Raw genomic sequence first — 21999 nt, 5'->3', positions numbered from 1 at the left:
TGTTATATAAAAAAAGTTTTTTATTATTATTATTAATCAGCATTAGGCAGCACTGCAGAGTAGTGGACATCTAAAAAATGTTGTGTTCAAATCATGCGTGGAGACTTTGCTGTTGTACCTTTCAGCAGGGTAATTTACTCGGGTAGAGTCAGTAAAGTGCCCACCTACTGTATATAAATGGCACAACTGCACTGAAAAAAAGACACCTGAAACAGAATCAGAAGAAATAAATTATAAAATAAAAATGACATTTTGAATAGTGACTAATAGCAGATTTTAGTCACATTATACACAACACATGCATTTCATGTATAGTGCCTCTTAAGTGAAATATGTACAGATAGACAACCCTTCAATAAAGTTTACATAACCCTAGGGTGTTTTTTTTGGTAAAGGTCAGAGATTACAATCACTTCTTAGACCCATAGTTACAATCCACAGTCTCTATAATATGCTGTTATAATCCACAATTTATACGTTACACATTTATACAATACATTAAGTTAAACAAAAACAACTTGCACACTTATTACAAGGAAAGAAAATATATTGGTCATCAACCATTTTGCAATTTACACTTTTAACCTACATGATAACTAAACTGCAACTTCTATTTTTTTTATCTAAGACGTTTTTTTGCAGGTAAAAATTAAAGCTGCAGTATCAGAAATAACATTACAGTTACAACAATATTTGTACTCTGACAGAAGTAAAAGTGTTCCTCCTACTTTTTGTTCACCTAAAATACTGTAATACAGTAAATATATCAATTTATTCAATTTAAAGGACGCGCTGATATTTGGAAGAGTCCAAAGAATCTTCTGTCCGATTGAAAGTCACTGTGTCATAAAGGGTTTGTGGCAATTTACTTGTCTGTAAACAAAGAAAAAACAATATTTAGACGCTCATCTAGGTGATTGCAAAATGTAACAGCAAGATAAAAATTATTCATTCATTTTGGGGTGAATAAAAATTATTCACTCCTCGGACCATCAACTCAATCCGGAACTCCCGCCGTAACAACCGCATTCCTTTGGTGCTTCCCTACCACCCCAACACACTTCCTATCTCCAGGACTATTAACAACAACTTTTCCATCCTACAGGATGATCCCTCCATTGGGGCCCTCTTTTCTGATCGCCCTATCATCTCATATCGCCGACCTCCTAATCTGCGTAACCTCCTTGTTCACAGCTCCCTTGACCGCCGTCAACAACCATCCACACCAGGCACTTTCCCTTGCAACAGAGCTCGCTGTATCACCTGCAAGTACACATCCAACACCACACTGATTCAAGGCCCCTCAGGACAATTCCGCAACACCCAGATGACATCTTGTACCTCCAGCAATCTTATTTACTGTATCTCTTGCAGTAAATGCCCAGCCATCTATGTTGGAGAAACAGGAAGGAGACTCGGAAACCGCTTCAGAGAACATTTTAGGGCTGTGAAGATTAAAGATCTCTCCAAGCCCATTGTTTCTCATTTCACCTCTGACGGCCATGATCACACTAATCTCTCTGTCTGTGTTCTCAAAGATGGTTTTCATACATCAGAAAGACTACAGAAACTAAAATTATCCTGCAGCTAGGATCACACCTTCCCCCTTCTCTTAACAGCAGACTACTTTTCTTCTAGGTTTTCTCCATTCATTGGAAGTTTCATTTCACACTTCTCTTCACCCATTCTGACTTCACACCTCTTGATTGGCCTCTCTTTCTGTCCCCTGCTCCCGCTTCTCACTCCTCCTCCCTCCCAGCCTTTGTTCTCCCGCTACTTTACCTTTGCCTACTGCCCTGTCTCTCTCACACCTGAAGCAGGCTCCACTGCCAAAATGTTGCGTTTTCTCTCTTCTCTTCTCAGCATCGAATAAACCTATTACTTGTTGCTTTGCAGCCTACGCATGCCCCCACCTGAACTAAAAATGATTCAGACTGCAAACCTTTAGATTTTTGTTATTACATATTCAACAGGTAATCTAATTAGATTTAACTGTTTTTATCAGTAAGAAGTACCTCAAAGAGGGGTTTTGCTTCAGGAATGTAATGAACATAACAGAACATCAGCAATGATGGTGTTAGTGTGGCGTGAAGTAATAAAGGACTTTATTTCATGAAATAATTTGTTTAATTAAATTATAATAATTTTTAGTATACAATAATAAATTGAGTCTGACAATACTAATACATAACCACAGATAATTTTGGTCATGCTAAAATGTAATCTTAAATCTGTATTTTAAGAGCTCTGCGAAGAGCAGGCATAATAAGATAGAGTAAACAGCTGGAAATGCAGAGCTAAAACAACTTGAAATGTGAAAAATTAAGGGTAGTTGCATGGCCATAATTGCATGGCCATAATTATTGTTGTTACACGCCGGCATTGTCACATTGAGATATTATAAATATATAAATCAGTTTTACAATACAGCAAAAAATAAATAAAACTACAGCCTTTGAAGACCTTGGCTTGGCACCCCTGTTCCAGGTAAAGAAAAAAAAGTGAATTCCATACTGTAAATTGTGAGGTAGGTATGTTATCCACTGAATCATAAATTGTCATTGGGGACCTGTCACTTTGCTGTCCATCTGTTCGACCTGCACTCTGGAAATAAAAAAAAAAAAATCCATCAGATTACAAGGAAAAATATCAGGTGTATATATATACTGTAACATAATTAAGATACAGTCAATATCTGTTAACCTCTATCTGTTACTGAAAGGGGATCCTGGAGAAAAGAGCTAAGAGCAGCCAAGGAGACCAATTGAGATGAAAAGTAAGTCGTGCAGCAGAAAAGTAAAGGGAAAAATTAAATTAATCTTGAATAATTAAATGAGCATCTCATACTAGCAGAAACTGTGAGCCAGTAACCAACATGTGAGCCAACATGTTGGCTCTAATCGCTCTGTCGGAGCGCTGGTCAAGACGATAGAATATCCTGCTTAATGGGATGATTCCCTGGTGGACTGGCTGCCTGATTGAATGATGTTAGGCTTGACTGATACGCACCCCCAACCTAGTTCGCACGAAGTCTGTAACCAGCTGTGCCCATGAGCGAATGTCCTGGTTGCCACTAGCAACGGCAGGATGTGAGTCACTCCCAGCCCGGATGTGACATTATTCATGTTCGAAAAATGAATAATTTGAATTAATTTAAAGGAGTCTATGAGACTTTGAATGTTTTCTGCTTTTTCTGTCAAGACAGTATTATGTTGTTTTCTCCAATAGCTGTTCTCGAAGTGAAGCTAACAAGTCCCTTTTCCTCATGATAAAACATGACTGATTTTTGAACACCAGAGACCTTGCTGATCTTAAATGAGATATTCTACAAAAATATACTTTTGTACTTTACTGGTATTACAGTATGCTGAAACAAATCTTTAATTCAGATGGCCCTGTTTGTGAATGCATATTGAGCAACAGCCTAATACACATTATCCTCTTGTAAATTGAGCGGCTGGGGTCTTCCATATGTCCAAAAACATTTATGTTGTTCTAAGGTTCTTAAATCTGAGAAACATTAACTTTCAGTTAATGTTAACTTTTAACTTTTTCAACCAACAACTGTACATCGCGCAACATTTCACGAAATATTTACTCACTTGTTTTTTCCTCATACTTTGGCTTTCAATTTCTGCATAAATGGTTGTTGGCTCTGGTGTGGTGTCAGAATCTGTTACAAAAAAAATAAAACACTGGAAGATGTTTGTATGACAGCTTGCAGCATTGTGAGCGTTCCAGACACAGGCATATTATTGCACACTTTGCAACTTACTCTTTTCAAGTTAACTATCTTGAATCATATATTAACATGAGATAATTATGTATAATGCCACAGAAGGTAGCTTTCTGTTCTAGAAACATTATATGGATTTGATTATAACAAATGTGAAACCTTTACATTTCCGTGCATACTGTATATTATTGGCATGCATTTGAAACAGTTCATTGTTCTTTTCTTGTAACTATTAACCATTAATCACGTTTCTTCATTAAAAATTTACTTACACATTTTTCCATAAGACATAATCTAGCCAAAAAGCATATAACGATGATGTAATTGAGATTAGGATGCACTACAACAATATGTTCTACAAAGAGCTGAATCCTTTGTAACATTTGTACTTGGGACTGAATTCATACGTAAGCACATGCAGGAGAAGAGATTTCTAGTTTTCTATTTTTCCAAAAACATCTTTATGAATGTATGCAATTTTAAAATGTTAAAAACATTAAGCTTATTAGTGCTTTTGGAGGTGATAATGTTTCATATCAGATCTCTGTGGATTTTTTCAGGAATTATTATAATATACCATTACAAACCTTTGCCTTTTCCCATTCGGCAACAGATCACTAGAAATACGATGACCAGCATTAATAAGATGAATGCTGCGCCTCCAATGTAGATGTACTTCATATATTCAACCTCTAAAGAAAATCATATAGACCATGCAAATGGTAAGAAAATGATTAATATGAAATGTTTGCCAATAAACCCTTCTAACCTTACAGTTTATAAATTGCTCCTCCTTAGTACACATATTTGCAAGTGCTGGGCTGATATTTATATATTTCTGTAACAGCCACACTTACTTGGTGGAAGTATAGCAATCAGGAGCTGCAGGTTGGATCCAAGTGCAGGTAAGCAAGAGCCAAGCAAGACAAGCGAGTGAGATATATTCTAAATCCATAAAAAAAAAACCTACAACAAGCAAGGGTCAAAGCCAGAGAGATTTGAAACAAACAAATCCCTAACAAAGTCAAGGGCGAGCAATTGAAGAGAACACAGTCTAAGGGGAAAGACTTAGTTTTGTTTCATTTGACTTTACAGGAGTGTTGCTTAAGATAAGATAAGATTACATTATTAGCCATATACAATTTCTTGCATTAGGAATTTGTCTTTTCGCATACCCCAGGTTGCTCTCCATGAGACACACAGGCAGGGAGAGAGAAGCTTGGGGTCAGAGCACAGGGTCAGCCATTTATACAGCACCCCTGGAGCAGTTGGGGTTAAGGGCCTTGCTCAGAGGCCCAATGGAGTAGGATTCCTCTGCCGACTGCGGGATTTGAACCGGTAACTTTCCGGCCACAGGCAGAGATCCTTAGCCATGGTGCCACCACTCCGAATTAGCCAGGTTTAGTGCGCACAGGTGGGACTGATTTTCACCTGATCTGGTTGTCGTAGGAATGGGCTTAGTGACAGGTTGGCTGGTAGTAGTCAATTTAGTGCTGTCTGCATTCATTTGGGAAGAGCAGGTATGACCATTCCCAACTCAGATGAAGTTGTTAAATTCAACTTTCAACATTCAACATTCATTGCACATGAAAGCTAAGCCTAAATAGCCGTACAAGGGATAACTAAAGTTATTATTTTTTTTGCAAATTAGAGTAAGAAGAATCTATATTAAAGTGAAATAGGTTTTATTTATATATAACAATACTATTATATTATCTATCTTATTAGTTAAACTTACCATAATAATATTAAAACATTCTCAGCTGGATGTTTTTGGCATTTATATATACAGTGGGACAGTGAAGTCAAAATTGCTGCTTTTGACATATTCTCAAAGAATTCAGATTTCAGATGAAAAGATAAATATGAGGCAAAAGCACAGAATGTAATATTTTATTTTGGGATAGTTCTGTGCTTAAATACTGATGGAAAAAAGAAATGCAACATTTTCTGGAATGAGAATTCTATAGCTTTATGTATAGCTTATGTGCTATGGCTTATGTGCTTTTACAAAAAGTTGTCAATTTGTTTTAAGCCCTCTGACCAGGTCAACTGAGGAAAATAACAGCAGTTTATGATAGAAAACGACTGTGACTGAAATCGCCAACAACCTCCACAGTGCTGGGCTGAACGTATCACCTTGTACTGAAGACTTCAACTGCAGAATTTTAAAGGCTACACTGCCAGATGCAAACCAAAAGTAGAAAGTACATTACCATTACCATTTGCTAAAATGTACAGAGATGAGCCAGTAGAGTTCTGGAACAAATGAGACAAAGATAAACCTTTACCATTGTGATGGCAAGGTCGAAGTGTGGAGAAAAGAACAAAGTACAGATGATCCAAAGCATTTTACTTCAAATGTGTAACATGGTGGAGATAGAATCAGTGCCTAGGCATTCATGGCCACCAGTTCAACATTACTCTAATTTTTATATATATATGTATTTTATCCAAGGAAAATGACTGTATTAAACATATGCTTTAAGTAAGTGGCATATTGTTAGTATGGAGTAGTTTCACAGCTGCTTTAAATTATCCTTATTATCCTTCATGATCTGACATTATAACAGCCGACCTCTGGCAAGCATGCAAGACTCCCCACCTAGCTATCACAGTGCAGAGGTGGCTGGGATTACTGACGTGTCTCCAAAGCAGGCTTTACATTGAAGAGCAAGGAGAAGTTGCACTCAGCAGGATTTAAATTTGTTGATTTAAATCCAATCATTCATACATTGAAAAGAAGACTGAAGAAACCTCTCAAAACAAAAAGCATCTGAAAATGGCTGCAGCAAAGGCTGGTAATGTATCTCCAAAGAACAAACCAAGAGTTTAGGTTGCAGGGTTAATGCTGTTATTGTGTGCAAAGGCTTTGCAACCAAATACGAAGTTTTATACTACTTCAATTTACTTCAGGTTAATTTGTCCCAATAAGGTTCAACTAAAATGGACGATGAAGTAATTCACGTTGGTAGCTGCATTAGCATGCATAGTCTGCAGAGGAACAAGTAATAGGTTTATTCCATGCTGAAAAGAGAAGAGAGAAAACACAACGTTTCGGCTGTGAAGCCTTCTTCAGGTGACACCTGAAGAAAGCTTTACAGCCGAAACGTGTTTTCTCTCTTCTCTTTTCAGCATGGAATAAACCTAAAATGGAGGATGGAACACAAGATGTGGTATTATTTTAAAAAAACAAAGCCCATTTGCACAGAAATACCCAGAAATAAAAGGTGACGTACTTTTGCCTCATTTTAATTTCTTCTTCTGAAATCTGAATTTCTTGCATTTAAAGGAAAAAGGGCAATTTTGACTTCACTGTCCCAGTTCTAATGGGGGGCACTGTATATCAAATATATAATTGAGAGCATCATAAGAAACGTATCACTCACAACTCCAACAAATTCACAGAGTTCTCATCAGGAAAATGGCAAAATCTATTATAAGGAGGTTCTCTAAGGTTTTATTGAACAAGGTGGTCGTAGTGTGAAAGCTATGGGTTAAAGGTCACCACAACTGGGCTCTTTCTGGCTGGTTCTCTCACATGGATGTTTAAATTCTGATGGTGCAAAATACAGCTTCAAGTGTTTCAATACCACCAAAGATTTTCAAAAACGTCCAAGAATGTGTCACAGCAACAGCTCTCGTGTAAAATGGCTAGAAATACCAAAAAGAAAACCTGCTCTTTGTTTTGGAGGACTAACCACAATTATTATTAATCCTAATTAACCTGTATGTGGTTACTCCACTCTACGATCACCAAAATAATCCCAGAAAAGAAAAATAAAAGTACTTTCTGTCTTTAACGTTTCTCTAGTTAAGTATCCTCACCAGAAATTATTCCCATTTAATATTCTTTACTCTGTCAAAACCATAGTTTTCAGTACAGTACCTTGGTCTCAAATAACAGACCCCTCACTCCACAACCTTGCAAACAGTACAGTTAGCACAGGTTTTCATCAAGAACACCCGTATTTCCACTGCAGATACTGCTGTTATAACTGGAGAGGACTGCATTACCCCAGTTGCTCCAGTCCACCCAACTCCCATCTATATGATTGGGGACCAACAAAATTTCTGTGGGTAGGCTCTGTGATGGACCGGCGTTGCATTAAGGGGAGAAGTCACGTATTCTCTGATTTCTTCATGTCTAGGAATCGGGACAGGCTCTAACCAGATGAGCCACTGTGTATGGCTCCAAGGGAATTACCAGGAATTACTAACCTACACTGTATCAATTTGACAAATGTAGTTCCAGACCCTTCTGATAAGCTCCCCCTACTACAAACACAAACTTGTGAACGTTACCATAGTTAAAGGCTACTATAACTGATGCATTTTAATAGACTGCCTCTGCAGCTTTACCACATATTCTAAAATAGTTAAATTCATTATGCTGATTAACATTTGTTACAGTCTTAATAAAGCCTGACTTTACTGTAAAATTTACAGGCTAAATCTGTAACTTGTCACTTTTAGATGCAACACAAACTGTCCTGTAGAAATCTTTTCCACTCCTCTCAGATAAGCTTGGATAAGCATGTGCCTGTTCAGTGGTCTCTGAGCCTAAAATGCCACACAGCATCCCAGCTCATCACACAAATGGCTCTGCGAAATGGCATGTCCACGATATTCTGTAGTTGTCACACTAAGATCTTGGTTTCCTTGGCCCTTGACTGAGAAAAGCCATTGTTACATGAGCAGAAAGAAGATGAGCAATGTCCTGTTGAAATTCTGTCACATCAGGATGACCCAGCAAGCAAGCAAGTGAGGTTGCAGGACATTTTGAGTATATGACAGTCTGTCACCGATAATCAATTAATCAAAATTACATGCAGAATAAACTAATCAATATCCAAACTTTGATTATATATATTTTTAATTTTAATATTGTAATTTATGTACACACATACAGTAGAGCGGTAAGTTTCTTTTGATGCTCTGTATATAAAATGTATATATTTGTGCATGTGGTTACTAATATATTATCATAAAAAAGAAAGTCTTACCTGTGATGATACAATTCTGCACTATAGTTTCTGATTTATTGCTAACAGCATTTCTAGCAATGCAGGTAAAGTTTGTTTCCTGATTGAAAAAGTACTCAAATTTGCTGCCATTAGTAGTGTAGCCAGCAGTCTTCCAGGTATAGGAAACATTCTCGCCCCCCTTGTCTGAATTACACACCATAGATATCTTGCAGGTTTGGTTGCTTGAAGTCAATATAAGGTTCTTTATCTGGACTTTGTCAATGTATTCTGAAATCAGAGGATACAGTAAAACACTTACTGACCAGAAGCACAAAATAAACAAGAACGTAACTTAAAAATAAAAAATGGAACAGAAGGCCACGATTCTTTTCAATCATTATTGCATTTATAATGGAGAGGAAGGTAAATGTCAAATGTTATTTGTTAATATTAGTGATAATTCAGCAGTCAGGTGGTGGAAAAACGGGGTTTAAGATCGCTGCTGTACAAAACAGTGGACTATAAAAAGAATTCTCAAACCCTTCCTCCGAGAGCTAGCTGATAGGACCTGAGTGTGGTGGGACTCCTGGCTCATAACTCTCGGAGAAAGAGTTTGTGTATTTTTGCTCTATTTTGTTGTTTTTTTGCACTATATATAATTGTTTTGTTGGTTTGTGGGGAACACTGTCCAAATACACCATCACTTTTGTACCTAAGTGGTACTGCTGCTGAGCCATCATTCAATTTTGAAAGAACTCACATGGGCACCCCTCCAGCTCTCCCTTTGACATTTGGTGGGAGGATTTGGGATAACGTGTGTTGTGTACTGTACTGTCCGTGAACGGTGACAGAGATCCCTCTGTCAAAATATTCCTGCAGAAAAGTTATACCTACTGTATATCCAACACTGGCATCAAGTTACTAGGGTCTTTCCATTTGATATTTTATGACAATAAAAATGATAAAGAAACACTTACCATACACTTGAAGGTTAATGATCTTTATAGGGATCTGAGGTCCTTTCTCTCTGATCCCAGTGAACGTGTACGTTCCAGAGTCATCCAGGCGTAACTGAGTCAGTGTTAAATCTCCACTCTGATCACTCATCTGTATTCTCCCCCTGAACTGAGGGGACAGATCTGGGTTTGTTTTCCCACCAATAAACTGTGCAATAGCTTTCCCTTTGTATTTCCAATCTATTAAGACAACGTCTTGGACAGAAACACTCTGCACACCTGAAGGCAGAGTGACTGATCCTCCCACAGTGCCTGTGACATTCTCCTCAGCAGACAATGACAGTGGCAGATTTATTCCTAAAAGAGAGCATACATTACAATTTAATTTTTGAGAATTCTTTATATGCATATATATTATCACAGCTACCCAGTGTAATGTAAATACATGAAGCTAGCATACATTCCTTGAGGATAATCTTAAAAGAGTGGATAACAAAATGGACATGATAGAGATAAAAGAGGGAATATGCTGCATAAATATGTATAAAAATGAGGTAGCATAAAAAAATCTGTCAGTTTTAAATTGAATTTTAAAAACATTACCTTGATTATGTTTTTGTAGTTTCATCATTTTCATTATTGAAATATTATTTTCTTGATGAGAACACACACATAAATGTATGTCAATGTATAAACTGAGTTTGTCAATAATCCAACCCATGTTTCACAGGTAGGACTGGCTTTAATAACTTTCAGCATAATGGCTTTGCACTTGCATACACTTCTGGTACCTCTTGTAATGTACCTCTACACAAGGTAATGAATGTCCTCATTATAAAGTCTTGTTGGTTGGTCCATCACCCATTGCGTTACTACCACTAGGATAACTCAAATACATTTTTAAATAAAAAATATATAAAAGCTCAAACTATTTCAAAATGTCAGTTTTGTTCTTTGTGTTTACTTACAGTTATTTTTATATATAATAGATTTTTATTTACTCAGTTTTATTTAGAATACTGTTGCAATAAACTATTATACATAAAACAATACTATTTGCCTTATATCCCGGGTACACAACAAAATCTTTCATTGAAAGCAGAAAAGGAATCATACCAAAGCATTATAAATTTAACAGTAAATATATGCAAATAAAGAATATTTTTAACATCTACACCACTGTGCTTCGCATTTTTGCTGCTTTTGTAACTTTAAATGGGATAGGGTTTTTTTAGAATTGCATTTTGCTTCATAATGGGTTCAAGCAAAAAAATATTATTTCATATCCCATGCAGTATCTTATAAATGAAGAATCAGAATATAAATCAAGCCACTTACCATTTAAAAATATGTAAAAATGAAGTACTGAAGAAAAATAATTATGTATAGAAAAGCCACACATTTTTCGGCTTGCTGTAAAAATCTCAAAAACTTGAAGGCTGATCTTGAAAAAGAACTACTGTTTCCCTTTTGCCTGATGTGTATTAGGACATTGAATTATAACTCACTGTGTGTGAGTCACATTTTGCATGAAAAACAGGTTCCCTTTTTTTCTTAAAATTTAGTAAAATTTTGTTGTTTTTAATGCTTCAGCTCATAGAATTACTTTTGATCAATGACACTGTAGGCTCCCTTTGTTTCTTGTGAGAGGTCTTTACTGGCAGGCAGCATGTCGATGCTCTGTCTCGGTGAGTCTGCGTGTCTGCAGCGCGGGGGGTGCAGGGCTGTGGCTTGGGGTCTGCGCCTGTTGGTCTGGCTGCTCGTAAACGACAGGGTAGAGACAGCCTCTCGGTTCTGTGTGGGTTGGCAGATTTTCACGCGCTTGTTACAGGTTGAAGCCGAAGCAGCTGTTGCATCTCCCAAATAACAGCAGTGAAGTCATCTCCATACCATTCCTCAGTGTTTTTTTACGCGTGAGATTGTCAGGCCTTCTTGATTTCTCTCTTCCACATTCAGGGCTCTCTGTTTCTGTTTCGTCACCAGCTCAGCTCAGAGTCTCGGATTTCCACAGAACTGAACTGAATCCCACATCCTGCTGAGTGCAACTTCTCCTTGCTCTTCAATGTAAAGCCTGCTTTGGAGACACGTCAGTAATCCCAGCCACCTCTGCACTGTGATAGCTGGGTGGGGAGTCTTGCATACTTGCCAGAGGTCAGCTGTTATGATGTCAGATCATGAAGGATAATAAGGATAATTTAAAGCAGCTGTGAAACTACTCCCTACTAACAATATGCCACTTACTTAAAGCATATGTTTAATACAGTCATTTTTCTTGGATAAAATACATATATATTTAAAAATTAGAGTAGTGTTGAACTGTTTATCCACTCATCCATTTTTTCAATCCCTTTATTCAGTACAGGGTCACAGGGAAGTTGGATCCTATCCCAGCAAACAAAGCAGGGTACACCCTGGATGGGACGCCAGTTCATCAGCCATCACAGGGCACAAACAGCAGGGTCAATTAACCTACCAGTATGTCTAACCTATTACCAGTAGGTTACCTAAGTACCTAGAGGACACGCACACAAACATGAGGAGAACATACTGACTCCACACAGATAGCACCCTAGGTCCAGCATTGAACTCAGTACCCGAGCGTTGTGAGACAGCACTGCTAACCACTTTGCCACTGTGCTGCACTGAACTGTTGATTTTTATTATTATTAAATATATATATATAAGATATATACGGTAAATACTAATGGGGTGATACATATCTAAAAATACATAATCAGAGTTCTGGGTTACTGGAATGATAACATGAGTAGTTTTGATCAGAGGAATCCTGTTTTTTGGCTACTGTAGCTCACACACTAATGCAGCTCCACCCTTAAGACTGATAACAGATACGATCATTATTACTTAAAAAACACAACTTGTTCCACTTAGCTAACTTCAAGATGCAATCAGGTTTTCGTCGTAGATACAGTACTGTACTTTTTCAACCCCATAAAAATATCGGGTATACTTAGTATTTTACATGATCATTATCATCGTTGCTGTTTGGAGTAGTATTACAAACAGTAAAGCAATGTTTCGATATGATTGAAGATCTCTGGCACGCTCGTTTTCTCAGTGTTTCTAATTAAACGACTGCTTTGTTTAAAATACACTGTAGGAGTTATGTACAGTACAACATAACTACACCAAATATGTGAAGGTAATAAGTACACTATTATAAAAAGCCACGCTAAGTTGTTGTGCTTTATTTAGGTGTGATGAAAAGCACAAGCAACTTTCACATGAATGTAGTCCTTTAGCACATTTCTATTCTCATGTTTAGAATCACTAGTTGCTATTAAAATCGATCCACAATTATTCCTCCCACACCTCACCACCTTAAGGTTCTGATAAACTTTGTTCGAAATCTGTTACTTAACTGAATGCTTCGTTAATTTTAACCAATTTTAACCTTCGTTAATTTGTTCTATTTGAAGTTTTCACGAGCTTTTTCAGTTTCGAAACTATTTTCAACCACCTGCGCCGGTCGGTTTTTCTGCAAGGTGAGCCACGTAGCTGTCTGACTATGGACATCCCTGGACAACACAAAATAAGAGAGGGTAGACGTTGACTTATGGGACAAAGCATTTTTTTCCTTTTACTTGTAGTACGATATTACAACACAAACCAAAAGCGTCGTAAGGACGAGGTTTTTCGCTTTGTACAGTACGTATTGAGCAGTAGCGGTTGACTCTACGCCCGTTGCTTTTCTATTTTGTTTTGAGCAACCTTATTTTTTCAGCGTCTATTTGAAGTGAAGGGCTCTAGTACTTAAACAATGACCTGTTTTGACTTCAAGGAGGAGTTCTCCATCCACGGATAAAAGCAGCCAGCAAAGAATCAAACAGCGCATCTTTCGTGACTGTTGTAAAAGACCTTTGAGACGCAGAGTGGAAACTTTCGGGCTTGTCTACTGTACAGGTATGTGGGCTTCACTTAAACGCAGGCCTGCCCAGTGTTTCACTTCCTTGTCTCCTTCGGCATGAAAATACCCCCTTTTTCGTGTTCTCATTTCCACTCAGATTGGTTGGAAATGAATACAACCGCATGTCGGCTGTCAGCTTTCCAGGACCAGGGGTGAAAGAGACTTCTCCGATAGAGGAGACCATGCGTTTTTTGGAAAGTAACTTTTAAAACGTTATGCATTCGTGTTTAACGTGTTGGTGTTCGTGTTTAAATTAATACAACACCTCTTAATACATTACTACTTAAAAAACTACAGTATAACCATGTTGATCAATGGAGCCCATACAGTTAAGGCAAAAACCTAACTACAGTACCAAGCCAAAAACACAAAGGATCAGGTTAGGTTGATTCTCTGGGCTCTTTTCAAGAAACACACATACGTGCTCATGTGATCTCACCAATTTTTATTTTATATCAAAAACCTTTCTACTTTCTGGCAGTTTTGAAGCTCCTGTAAATCACTTTAGCATTTTCATCTTTCACGTAAGCCTGTTACTGTTGCTGTTTTTAAAACAGTTTGATATTTTAATTTTCGCACAGCTAACTGTGCTTTACTTAGCCGGCTCACAACTAGGCCATTGGCTAGTTGGGCCAAACCTTGACGTTAAGTAACCCTCATATATATATAGAACTGTTCATAAGTTTTTTTTTCCTGTTTTCGAGCGGTATCTAGGCTGCAATTGCAGAGACGCACAGAGGGGGGTAGGAGGACTAACAGAGACAGAAAGAGAAGCTGAGACCAAGAATAAGTCAGTAAAGGGAAGCAGTAAAATGAGATACAGTGACATTGAAGGCTCTTGAAAGCTTCATCATTCCAAGGGGAATTCACATTGTGAACAATGATCTAGAAATAGGAAATAACCAATAAGCAGACTCCTTTGAGTGGTTGCCAAATGTAAATGGATAGTGTATCTCACTAGGGGATTTCTTGTTTTTCTGAATTCTATGAATTATGCACATTCATGGTAAACCCGGCCCCAGAATTGGTGATCCACAGCTTAACAGAGGTTTTGCATTACTAGATGGGGGAAGGTTTGGAACCTCATTTGATTAGTTCAAAATGACAAATGATGAAGTATAGAGAAACTATTTGGGAAAAGCTATTTGTTGTACACATAGATTTAGTATATAAGCACTGTTTAGCAATATACATTTCAGTCTGCAGACTGCAGGATGACCCAAGAGACAACATGTGATTGGCTGGGACCCATTGAGAGTTAGACTCCTGACTGGTGGATTTTGTGGAGACCTGTGACCTCAGCAGGCTAAGAAGCTTGCAGTGACATCACTGAGCGACTTAGTGCTCCAATCAGTGCTGCCTCTCTTATCAGGTGCTGTGGAGCTGGTGATATTGCAAATGGACGTAATTGTTATTAAACCTGGATATCCAGAACAGTTATTTCTTTTTGCCTCCAGTGCAATATTCCTTTCTATCTCTCTGTCTCTCTGCCTTTCTAAAATCCTTTTCTACATGTGATCGCAGTACATTATGGTGTTTACTATTGTAAAAAACAATCCTGTTGTTTTTTACAAATTTTATGAAGTTCCCATTGATTTGTTGAACTACAGATGGAAACAAAGTGATTTCCCAAACCATGTTAGAATGAACTACAGGCTCCCTAACTCTTCCTATCCCTTTTGTCAATCTTAATCCTTACTTTAATTTATACTTGAGAGTAGCCTGTTATCTCATCCCTACAACACAGGTTTGTAATGACCACAGGAGTGGTGCACTTTGTTCAACTGTTGCAATGAAGCAGGAAAGTTTTGACGTTGATGAGTTAATTCAAACTGGAATGTTTTAAACATTGCTCTATGTTTTCTGTTTATTTTGCTGTTCATTTTATTCTGCTGTTTTGTTTTAGTCAGAGTGTATGTGTCAAAAGAATGCATTTAGGTAAATTTAAGGACTATTTCAAATGCACGAAATTCAATGAAAATAATTATATAGAAGGCATTTTTTTTAGATTAATTTGTTTAAGCATGCATTACTACCACTTTACTCTTAAACCTAATGCTTGCATGCCTCTAAATTAAATATGTGTATTTTAGTGCATACAATGCAGTGGGTTTATCAGAAAGATATGTTGAGATCCCATCCTTTTTTCATCAGAAAAGGGTTTCTTAGAATTGCTTTTATGTAAAAAAACCAACTGACATACTGGGTTTTGTTAAAGACCACCCCCGAGGCTCTGAGATGGCTGATGGTGATTGTCTTTAATGTGTGGTTCTGTAAGATAAATTTAGACATACATTTTCAAAGCATTAAGTAAAAGTTTAAAAAAATGTGTTTTTATGGAGTCACCAGTAAATCTAATTTAAATAACCAAATTTAAGTTATTAGAGAAGGGGTTGCAGATTCTAAAGTGATGGAAACTTCTTGGTTTTTTTTTCAAGCTGTTTTATCGGTGTGCGTTCATCTTCATGTTTATTTCATTAGCAGTAGGTCGAAATTAGGAAGTTAATGTACCAAGCGCCACCTTGGCCACATCACATGCATTCTGCAGTTTGCTTCTTGGGCAGCCTCAGCTTTGAATGTGGTATAAAAATATCTGCTGATCAGAAATGTGATATTCCTATCCTTTCGGGTTCCTTTTCTAGACAAGTCTTTCAAAATGTTTAATAAAACACGCTATTTCCTGCAACAAAGGAAACATAGATAGCAGTTATCTTCTATCTAGTGTGACTCCACTACTTCAGGCTAAGCTGACTCTGCAATAGGGGCTTGTGCTATGCTGGATGAAATGGAGGAAACTGTGTATAACTCCTCTGCTCTCTGCACACTGGGCTGCAGTACTCAATTTGAGTAAAACAGCCATTTTATTTGCTAACCAAATTGACCAACATGTAAGGTCACTGGAGGCATTTGGTTAAAAGGTTCTTTGCGAAACTAATAAGCATTGGTATTTGGAAGTTTTGTTACAAAACTAGCAAATATGAGAAATGACTGAGCGAATGAATAAGTAAATGAAATAATCATAACCCCACCCCACCCCACTTATAAATGATTATGCCAAGAGGTTACCCATGCAGTTGGTATAATTGGAGGTACCAATGTTTTTTTGTTCTCTGGCACAGCTTAAGTGAAAAGAGTAATAATTCAGGGTTAAACAAGTATTTGTTAAGCGACATACTAAACACCACACAACATAAACATACAACATGCAGGTTACACCATATTTAAATTTAGTAACATGGCGTCTCAGAGGCCTGATGTTCAAACCCCCCCAGAAAAACCCCAGACTGCTACCAAGTATTCAACTCTTATATAGTTCCTACAAAGAGCAAAAGAAGAGCAAGTGGCCTTCTAAACAGATTACAAGACACAGTTAAATCTCTCTCACTCTCTCTGTAAACCCAGATCCTACAAAATGGATGGGAACCTATCTAAACCCTGTTCTAAAAATGCACGCACACACCAAGAAAGGCCGTTTTTGTTTTAACTTAGGGATTCTCTGCGCAGGAAATCAAAATTTCCAACAACAGAATAGCAAGCTCTCTTCACAAGGTTCAAATACTTAGCTCCAATCTGGTTTTCCCGGACGATCAGAACAAGAACAAAGATCTCTCCTTTACTTCTCTCTTTCTGTCCTTTGTCATCCCTCCTGTCTCTTCCTTGCCTCTGTCTGGTCCTCTCTGTACCTGCCTGTTTTATGCACAGTTCCTAGACCGTTGAAGACACGTTCTATCATGTATGAAGCTCTTAAATGACTAAGGTGAACCAAGGTAAACTGTACAATTGCTTTGATGCCAGGATCTTGCACCCCTACATCTCAGCAAACAACTACTTGCTTTGAAGCTCCCAAGAACATGAAATGTTGCCATGAGTCAGGTGTTATACATTGAATCTAGATTCTTAAAGGCACTTCAGTAGTCATAATAGTTTGAACAGTATTATTCTTAGGCACCATACAGAATGTCCTTCACTTTCAGGTGTTTATTTTTTAATGATATAAATAGGTCCTAGCCAACCTAAATGCCATTTCTTCACAATGGTTTGGTTACTCTTCCCAGCAAATAGGAATATTCCTTAGAAACCCATTTTTGTTCTTTATTTAAAAGTATGCAATGACTTATGATTTTGTTTTTTGTCTGAATTCTTCTTTTTACTTCCCGTTTCTGCTCAAAAGTCACCACTCAGCAGGAGTGTGGCTCTGGCATCTTAACTGAATGATTGCCGGTTTCGAAGCAGGCGTTTTGAGGAATATTACGGCGTCACACGTTCTGATGCGAACATCTGAGATTTCTGAATTGATGTGATCTAATGTACATTATTTAAAAGCAGTTTTTAGTACGTGATAAATGGAAGTATGTGCTAACAACCTGTTATGCATTCATCAAACAAATGTGTCACTAGAGCTGTTAAAATATTAAAAATATAAATGCACGCAGTAACAGTTTCTTAAAGCTTCTTATGCTCTTCCTGTCAAATCTGCTGCCTGCGAATTGAATGCTGCACGTTAGTCTACTGTTGTAGACTATTTTCAGACAGTCACCAAGAGAGTAGATTGTGGCCTTTTTATATATTAATTGTCTTCAAGCTATTGACACATAAAGTATGTCAGGAATATCAAACATATTCACTTGGTTCAAACTTTTTGACAAAAAATACACTAGGCTTCAATGTCAGGGCCATCTGCTTTCGGGTTGAACACTATATATTATATATTATATATTATATATTATATATTATATATTATATATTATATATTATATATTATATATTATATATTATAGGAACAAGTAATGGGTTTACTCCATGCTGAAAAGAGAAGAAAGAAAGCACAACATTTCGGCTGTGGAGCCTTCTTTGGGTGTAAGGCACTTCGGGTGTTACTGACACATGCAGAAGGCTCCACAGCCGAAACGTTGTGTTTTCTTTCTTCTCTATTCAGCGTGGAATAAACCTATTACTTGTTCCTTTGCAACCTACGCATGCTGACTCACCCGAACTATTTCATAATATATTCTTATAGTATTTATAATACTCAAACTCCGATCTCCTCTCACAGAGTTGGAAACGAAAAAGAAAGCTGGTTTCCAGGAATTGTGCCTCCCCTCTCTTGTAAGCGGTATTTTCGATGGTTCATGAAGGTCTTTGTCCTGGAGTGGTGGTAATCCCTCCCCCCATTGTAGACTTTCCCGGATGGGTGGTGTGGTTGGGCGAGTATCGAAACACCGATTGTAGGAAATGAAATTTTGGAAGAACGTCTAAGCAGGGACGGGGGCAGATCTACTCCTCACTGCTCTAGTAGGGGGGTGGGCAGGGGGATGTTGTTTGCGTGTGTTTCTTATTTCTGCCTCTGACACAAAGTTTGGCGCCTCCAAAAAGTGGGAACTAGTCTGCGAATGCTGCCTGGAAACGCCACCGAGTTGCTGTTATTGGGCCGTTATATTTTTAACCCATCTTTTCAGTTCTACAATCGAGCCCCCCCTTTTAGCTCTCCGGCCACAGTTCAGGAAGCTCTTTTTTTGTGTCGCAACTTCGCTTTGCGCCACAAGCTCCCACTGATAGGAAGGAAAAATAAAGTAACCAACTGACATCCATAAAGGAAAGGCGAGAGCGGGGGTGGCAATACACCACACTGTTTTATAGAAAGACGTGGCTGTGTTTGTGGAATACTCACACCCTTACCCGCAGAAATTTCTTATAGCCAACTTTCTACGGGCAAGGTTGTGAGTATGTGTGTAGGAGGGGGAAGAATTCCACCAACTCTCACCCCTTCGCATCTATCTGAGGCTTCACCTTCTCCGTTTCCTAGCAACCGGGGCTGTCTGGGGGGCCGGAAGATCACGTGCTCAGTGTATTTCCGCAGAGCGCCTCGTCTGAAGGGGCTGCCCAAGCTCGCGGTCTTTTAAAAGGGGAGCGTGGGGGCAGACCACTGCCTTCAAGGTGAAGCGAATTGTTATGGTGACACCACGTCGGATTCTGGCAGCATTGTTCCTTTTACAATATTATGATTTTGGCCAACAGTGTCTAACAAAAATGAAGAAAGAAACTGGCTATTGAATAGAACTCCTCAGGAATGTCTTAAAACACCTGAAAATTGAACTTAGTTTGGGGACTTAAGTTGTATGTGACCAAGGAGCTACTATCCCAGTAAAAGAGAACAGTCCTGTTTCAATAGGAGCTACAGCTCCAGTACAGGAGAACAGTCCTGTTCCAATAGGGGCTACAGTCCAGTACAGTAGAACAGTCCTGTTACAGTAGGAGCTGCAGTCCCAGTACTGTACAACAGTCCCATCCTATAATCAGTTCTGGAGGTAAGTTTCTCAACCAATTTGGATTAGAATTAGTTTGGCAGCAAAGCAGAAATACCAGGGCCTGGCACAACAATTGTGTAAGATGAGCTGTCCTGCAGGGGGGGGGAGGGGAAGTGGAGAGCAATACTGCGGGTAACGGTTGGTAGTTGAGCAGTACTTCCTTATCTCCTCTCCTGTTTGCTTTTTAGCCACTCTGTGGTGTTTACTTCCGACAGCACAAGACCGCCCCAGGAGAGCTAGAAACGAAGTAGCCCTTTCTTCACCCTTGCCACACTGATAGTTTTTAACAAAACCAAATCAAAGAAATATGAGCATTACTAATGGACATTAGCTTGCCAACATTGAAAATCAGAAATGCTGAACGGATGCTGAAAGATTGCCTTGTTTTGAGGAGGAATGTTGCTGAATTTTAAAGTTCATATTTAATCCATGACGGAGCTGCACAGATGCAATGAACTTTATCCCCTTCTGAAACTCTACCGGGGTAAATTCATATGGTTATTTTTGCTGGTTTCTCTTGACCTTATAATACTCACTTCATGAGCTCAAGTCATGCATGAACTTTGCAATGCTATAGCTTCCTATAGTAATAATAAACTTTATGTTATATAGTGCTTTTAAAGGCAATCATCTTAAAGTGCAATGGTTTGTATCACACACTACCATGATCATGTTTTTCAACGATTTTGCTGCAAGTTTTACACTGTCCTCATATTTTACAGTGGTGCAGCACAGGAACGTTTTTTTTTTATTAGGTCAAAAGCAAGGCTGCATTTCAGAAATGAGTGGGGGTGAACAGTGTGGTCCAGACCTCACTGAGTGTAATGCTCCCTATTGAAACGCGGAAATGGCCGCGCTTCTAGATAAGAGCCTGGAACCACAAAAGTTTCAAAGGTGCCTTGTTCATCGGTATTGTTGTTGCAACATATACATTAATGTCAAGAGCAAACTACAATTGCTAGAGGTGATGCACTCTAATTGTTGCTTTTCAAAATGTCTGCTGTTTCTGAGACATGGTTGCTTGCCAAGTTTGATAGACTGAAAAATCTTCAAATCAAATCTAGCAAATGACAATGACAAGTGGGGAAAACACAAGCCTAAACTTGTGAAATGGTGTTATCTAAAGAGGAACAGCAGCCCCAATTTCTCAGACAGGTTGTTAAATCTTAGGGACAAAATTAATTCATTGACACTGTAGAACGTTTTTACAAATTTTTAATGAATCACAAAATCAGGAACGTTGTGAAAGTACAACAAGACAAGGTACGTTGTCACATATCCCTGGGGTCACCATGGGCGAGATCGAGAGTTCCCAAGAAATTGCAACATGATGTAGTCCTTCCTGTTCTCTAGTCACTGTGATGAGTTAATACGTACAGGCTGTGTAGCAAATATTTCACCACAGAAATTTTCCAACATGACCTGGATGCAGAGTTAAGAAGTAAGTTCCATTTATCAGCAAAACCATCTCGAAAGTAGTATTTATATGGGATTAAAAGGCATGTCTTCACAAGCCTGCTTGTTTACAATGTCTTAGGGCTGCATCACTGACATTTTGATGCTTAGTTCTGAATTGCAAAACATGGCGCTGTGCATATCCAAACATTTTGACTATTTTGTGATGTAAATTGGAGATTTTATAAGTTACTGTGTATATTTTAACCTTTATTGTGGTTTGAAATGAACTCATCAGCACTGAATTTTTCTAAGCTCAAAATATAAAACTAATGTTGCAGTTCCCCTTTAAGAAAATATGGAGGAGATCAAATTCTCATTTAGCACTTTCACTCCCTTATGTAAAAATACTCCTGTGCTACCCACAGCTTTACACAAATCTTTTCTATAATCCCTACTGCCACCCATATTTCACCCTTCCATCTGCCTCCTCGGTTCATTCTTTGTAAGTGAGGGAGGTTGTGTCAATGCCGATCTTTGGCCAGTGCAGTCATTTCCTCAGCCAGACAAGCTAACGCCAAAACATCTTTGCTAGCTCCCTTCCCTCCACACCAGCAACACTTTTGTAGCTGTCTCCCTGGTTCATTCCTCATAAGTGAGGGGTGTTGTGACGCTGACCTTTGGCCAGTGCTGTTCTCAGACAGACAAGTTA

General features: G+C 38.3%; 1 protein-coding gene across 2 annotated transcripts; it reads right to left on the bottom strand.

Moving 5' to 3' along the window:
- Positions 1-11748, bottom strand: LOC138238302 (SLAM family member 5-like). Of its 2 annotated transcripts, XM_069188506.1 has the most exons (7): positions 10998-11746; positions 9681-10016; positions 8743-8991; positions 4324-4428; positions 3603-3673; positions 2515-2604; positions 1-873 (listed from the first exon to the last, which is right to left on the bottom strand). In XM_069188506.1, exons 1-7 carry the CDS (start codon positions 11059-11061, stop codon positions 781-783), a joined length of 1008 nt encoding a protein of 335 aa, XP_069044607.1. In that variant the 5' UTR covers positions 11062-11746; the 3' UTR covers positions 1-780. The 2 variants fall into 2 exon arrangements, with proteins under 2 accessions (XP_069044607.1, XP_069044608.1); XM_069188507.1 differs by lacking the exon at positions 4324-4428 and having other exon boundaries at positions 10998-11748.
- Between the last annotated feature and the right edge of the window lie 10251 nt (positions 11749-21999).

The sequence above is a fragment of the Lepisosteus oculatus genome, chromosome 4, assembly GCF_040954835.1.
Source record: "Lepisosteus oculatus isolate fLepOcu1 chromosome 4, fLepOcu1.hap2, whole genome shotgun sequence".
Classification (NCBI taxonomy): domain Eukaryota; kingdom Metazoa; phylum Chordata; class Actinopteri; order Semionotiformes; family Lepisosteidae; genus Lepisosteus; species Lepisosteus oculatus.
This window is presented reverse-complemented; position numbering and strand designations above follow the sequence as displayed.

Coding starts and splice junctions, on each gene's coding strand:
- LOC138238302 (XM_069188506.1), bottom strand. CDS start 11,061: ATGTGTGGCTTTTCTATACATAATTATTTTTCTTCAGTACTTCATTTT. Junction 8,992..9,680: donor CATTAACCTTCAAGTGTATG/GTAAGTGTTTCT, acceptor CTCTGATTTCAG/AATACATTGACAAAGTCCAG. Junction 874..2,514: donor TACCTACCTCACAATTTACA/GTATGGAATTCA, acceptor CTTTGTTTACAG/ACAAGTAAATTGCCACAAAC.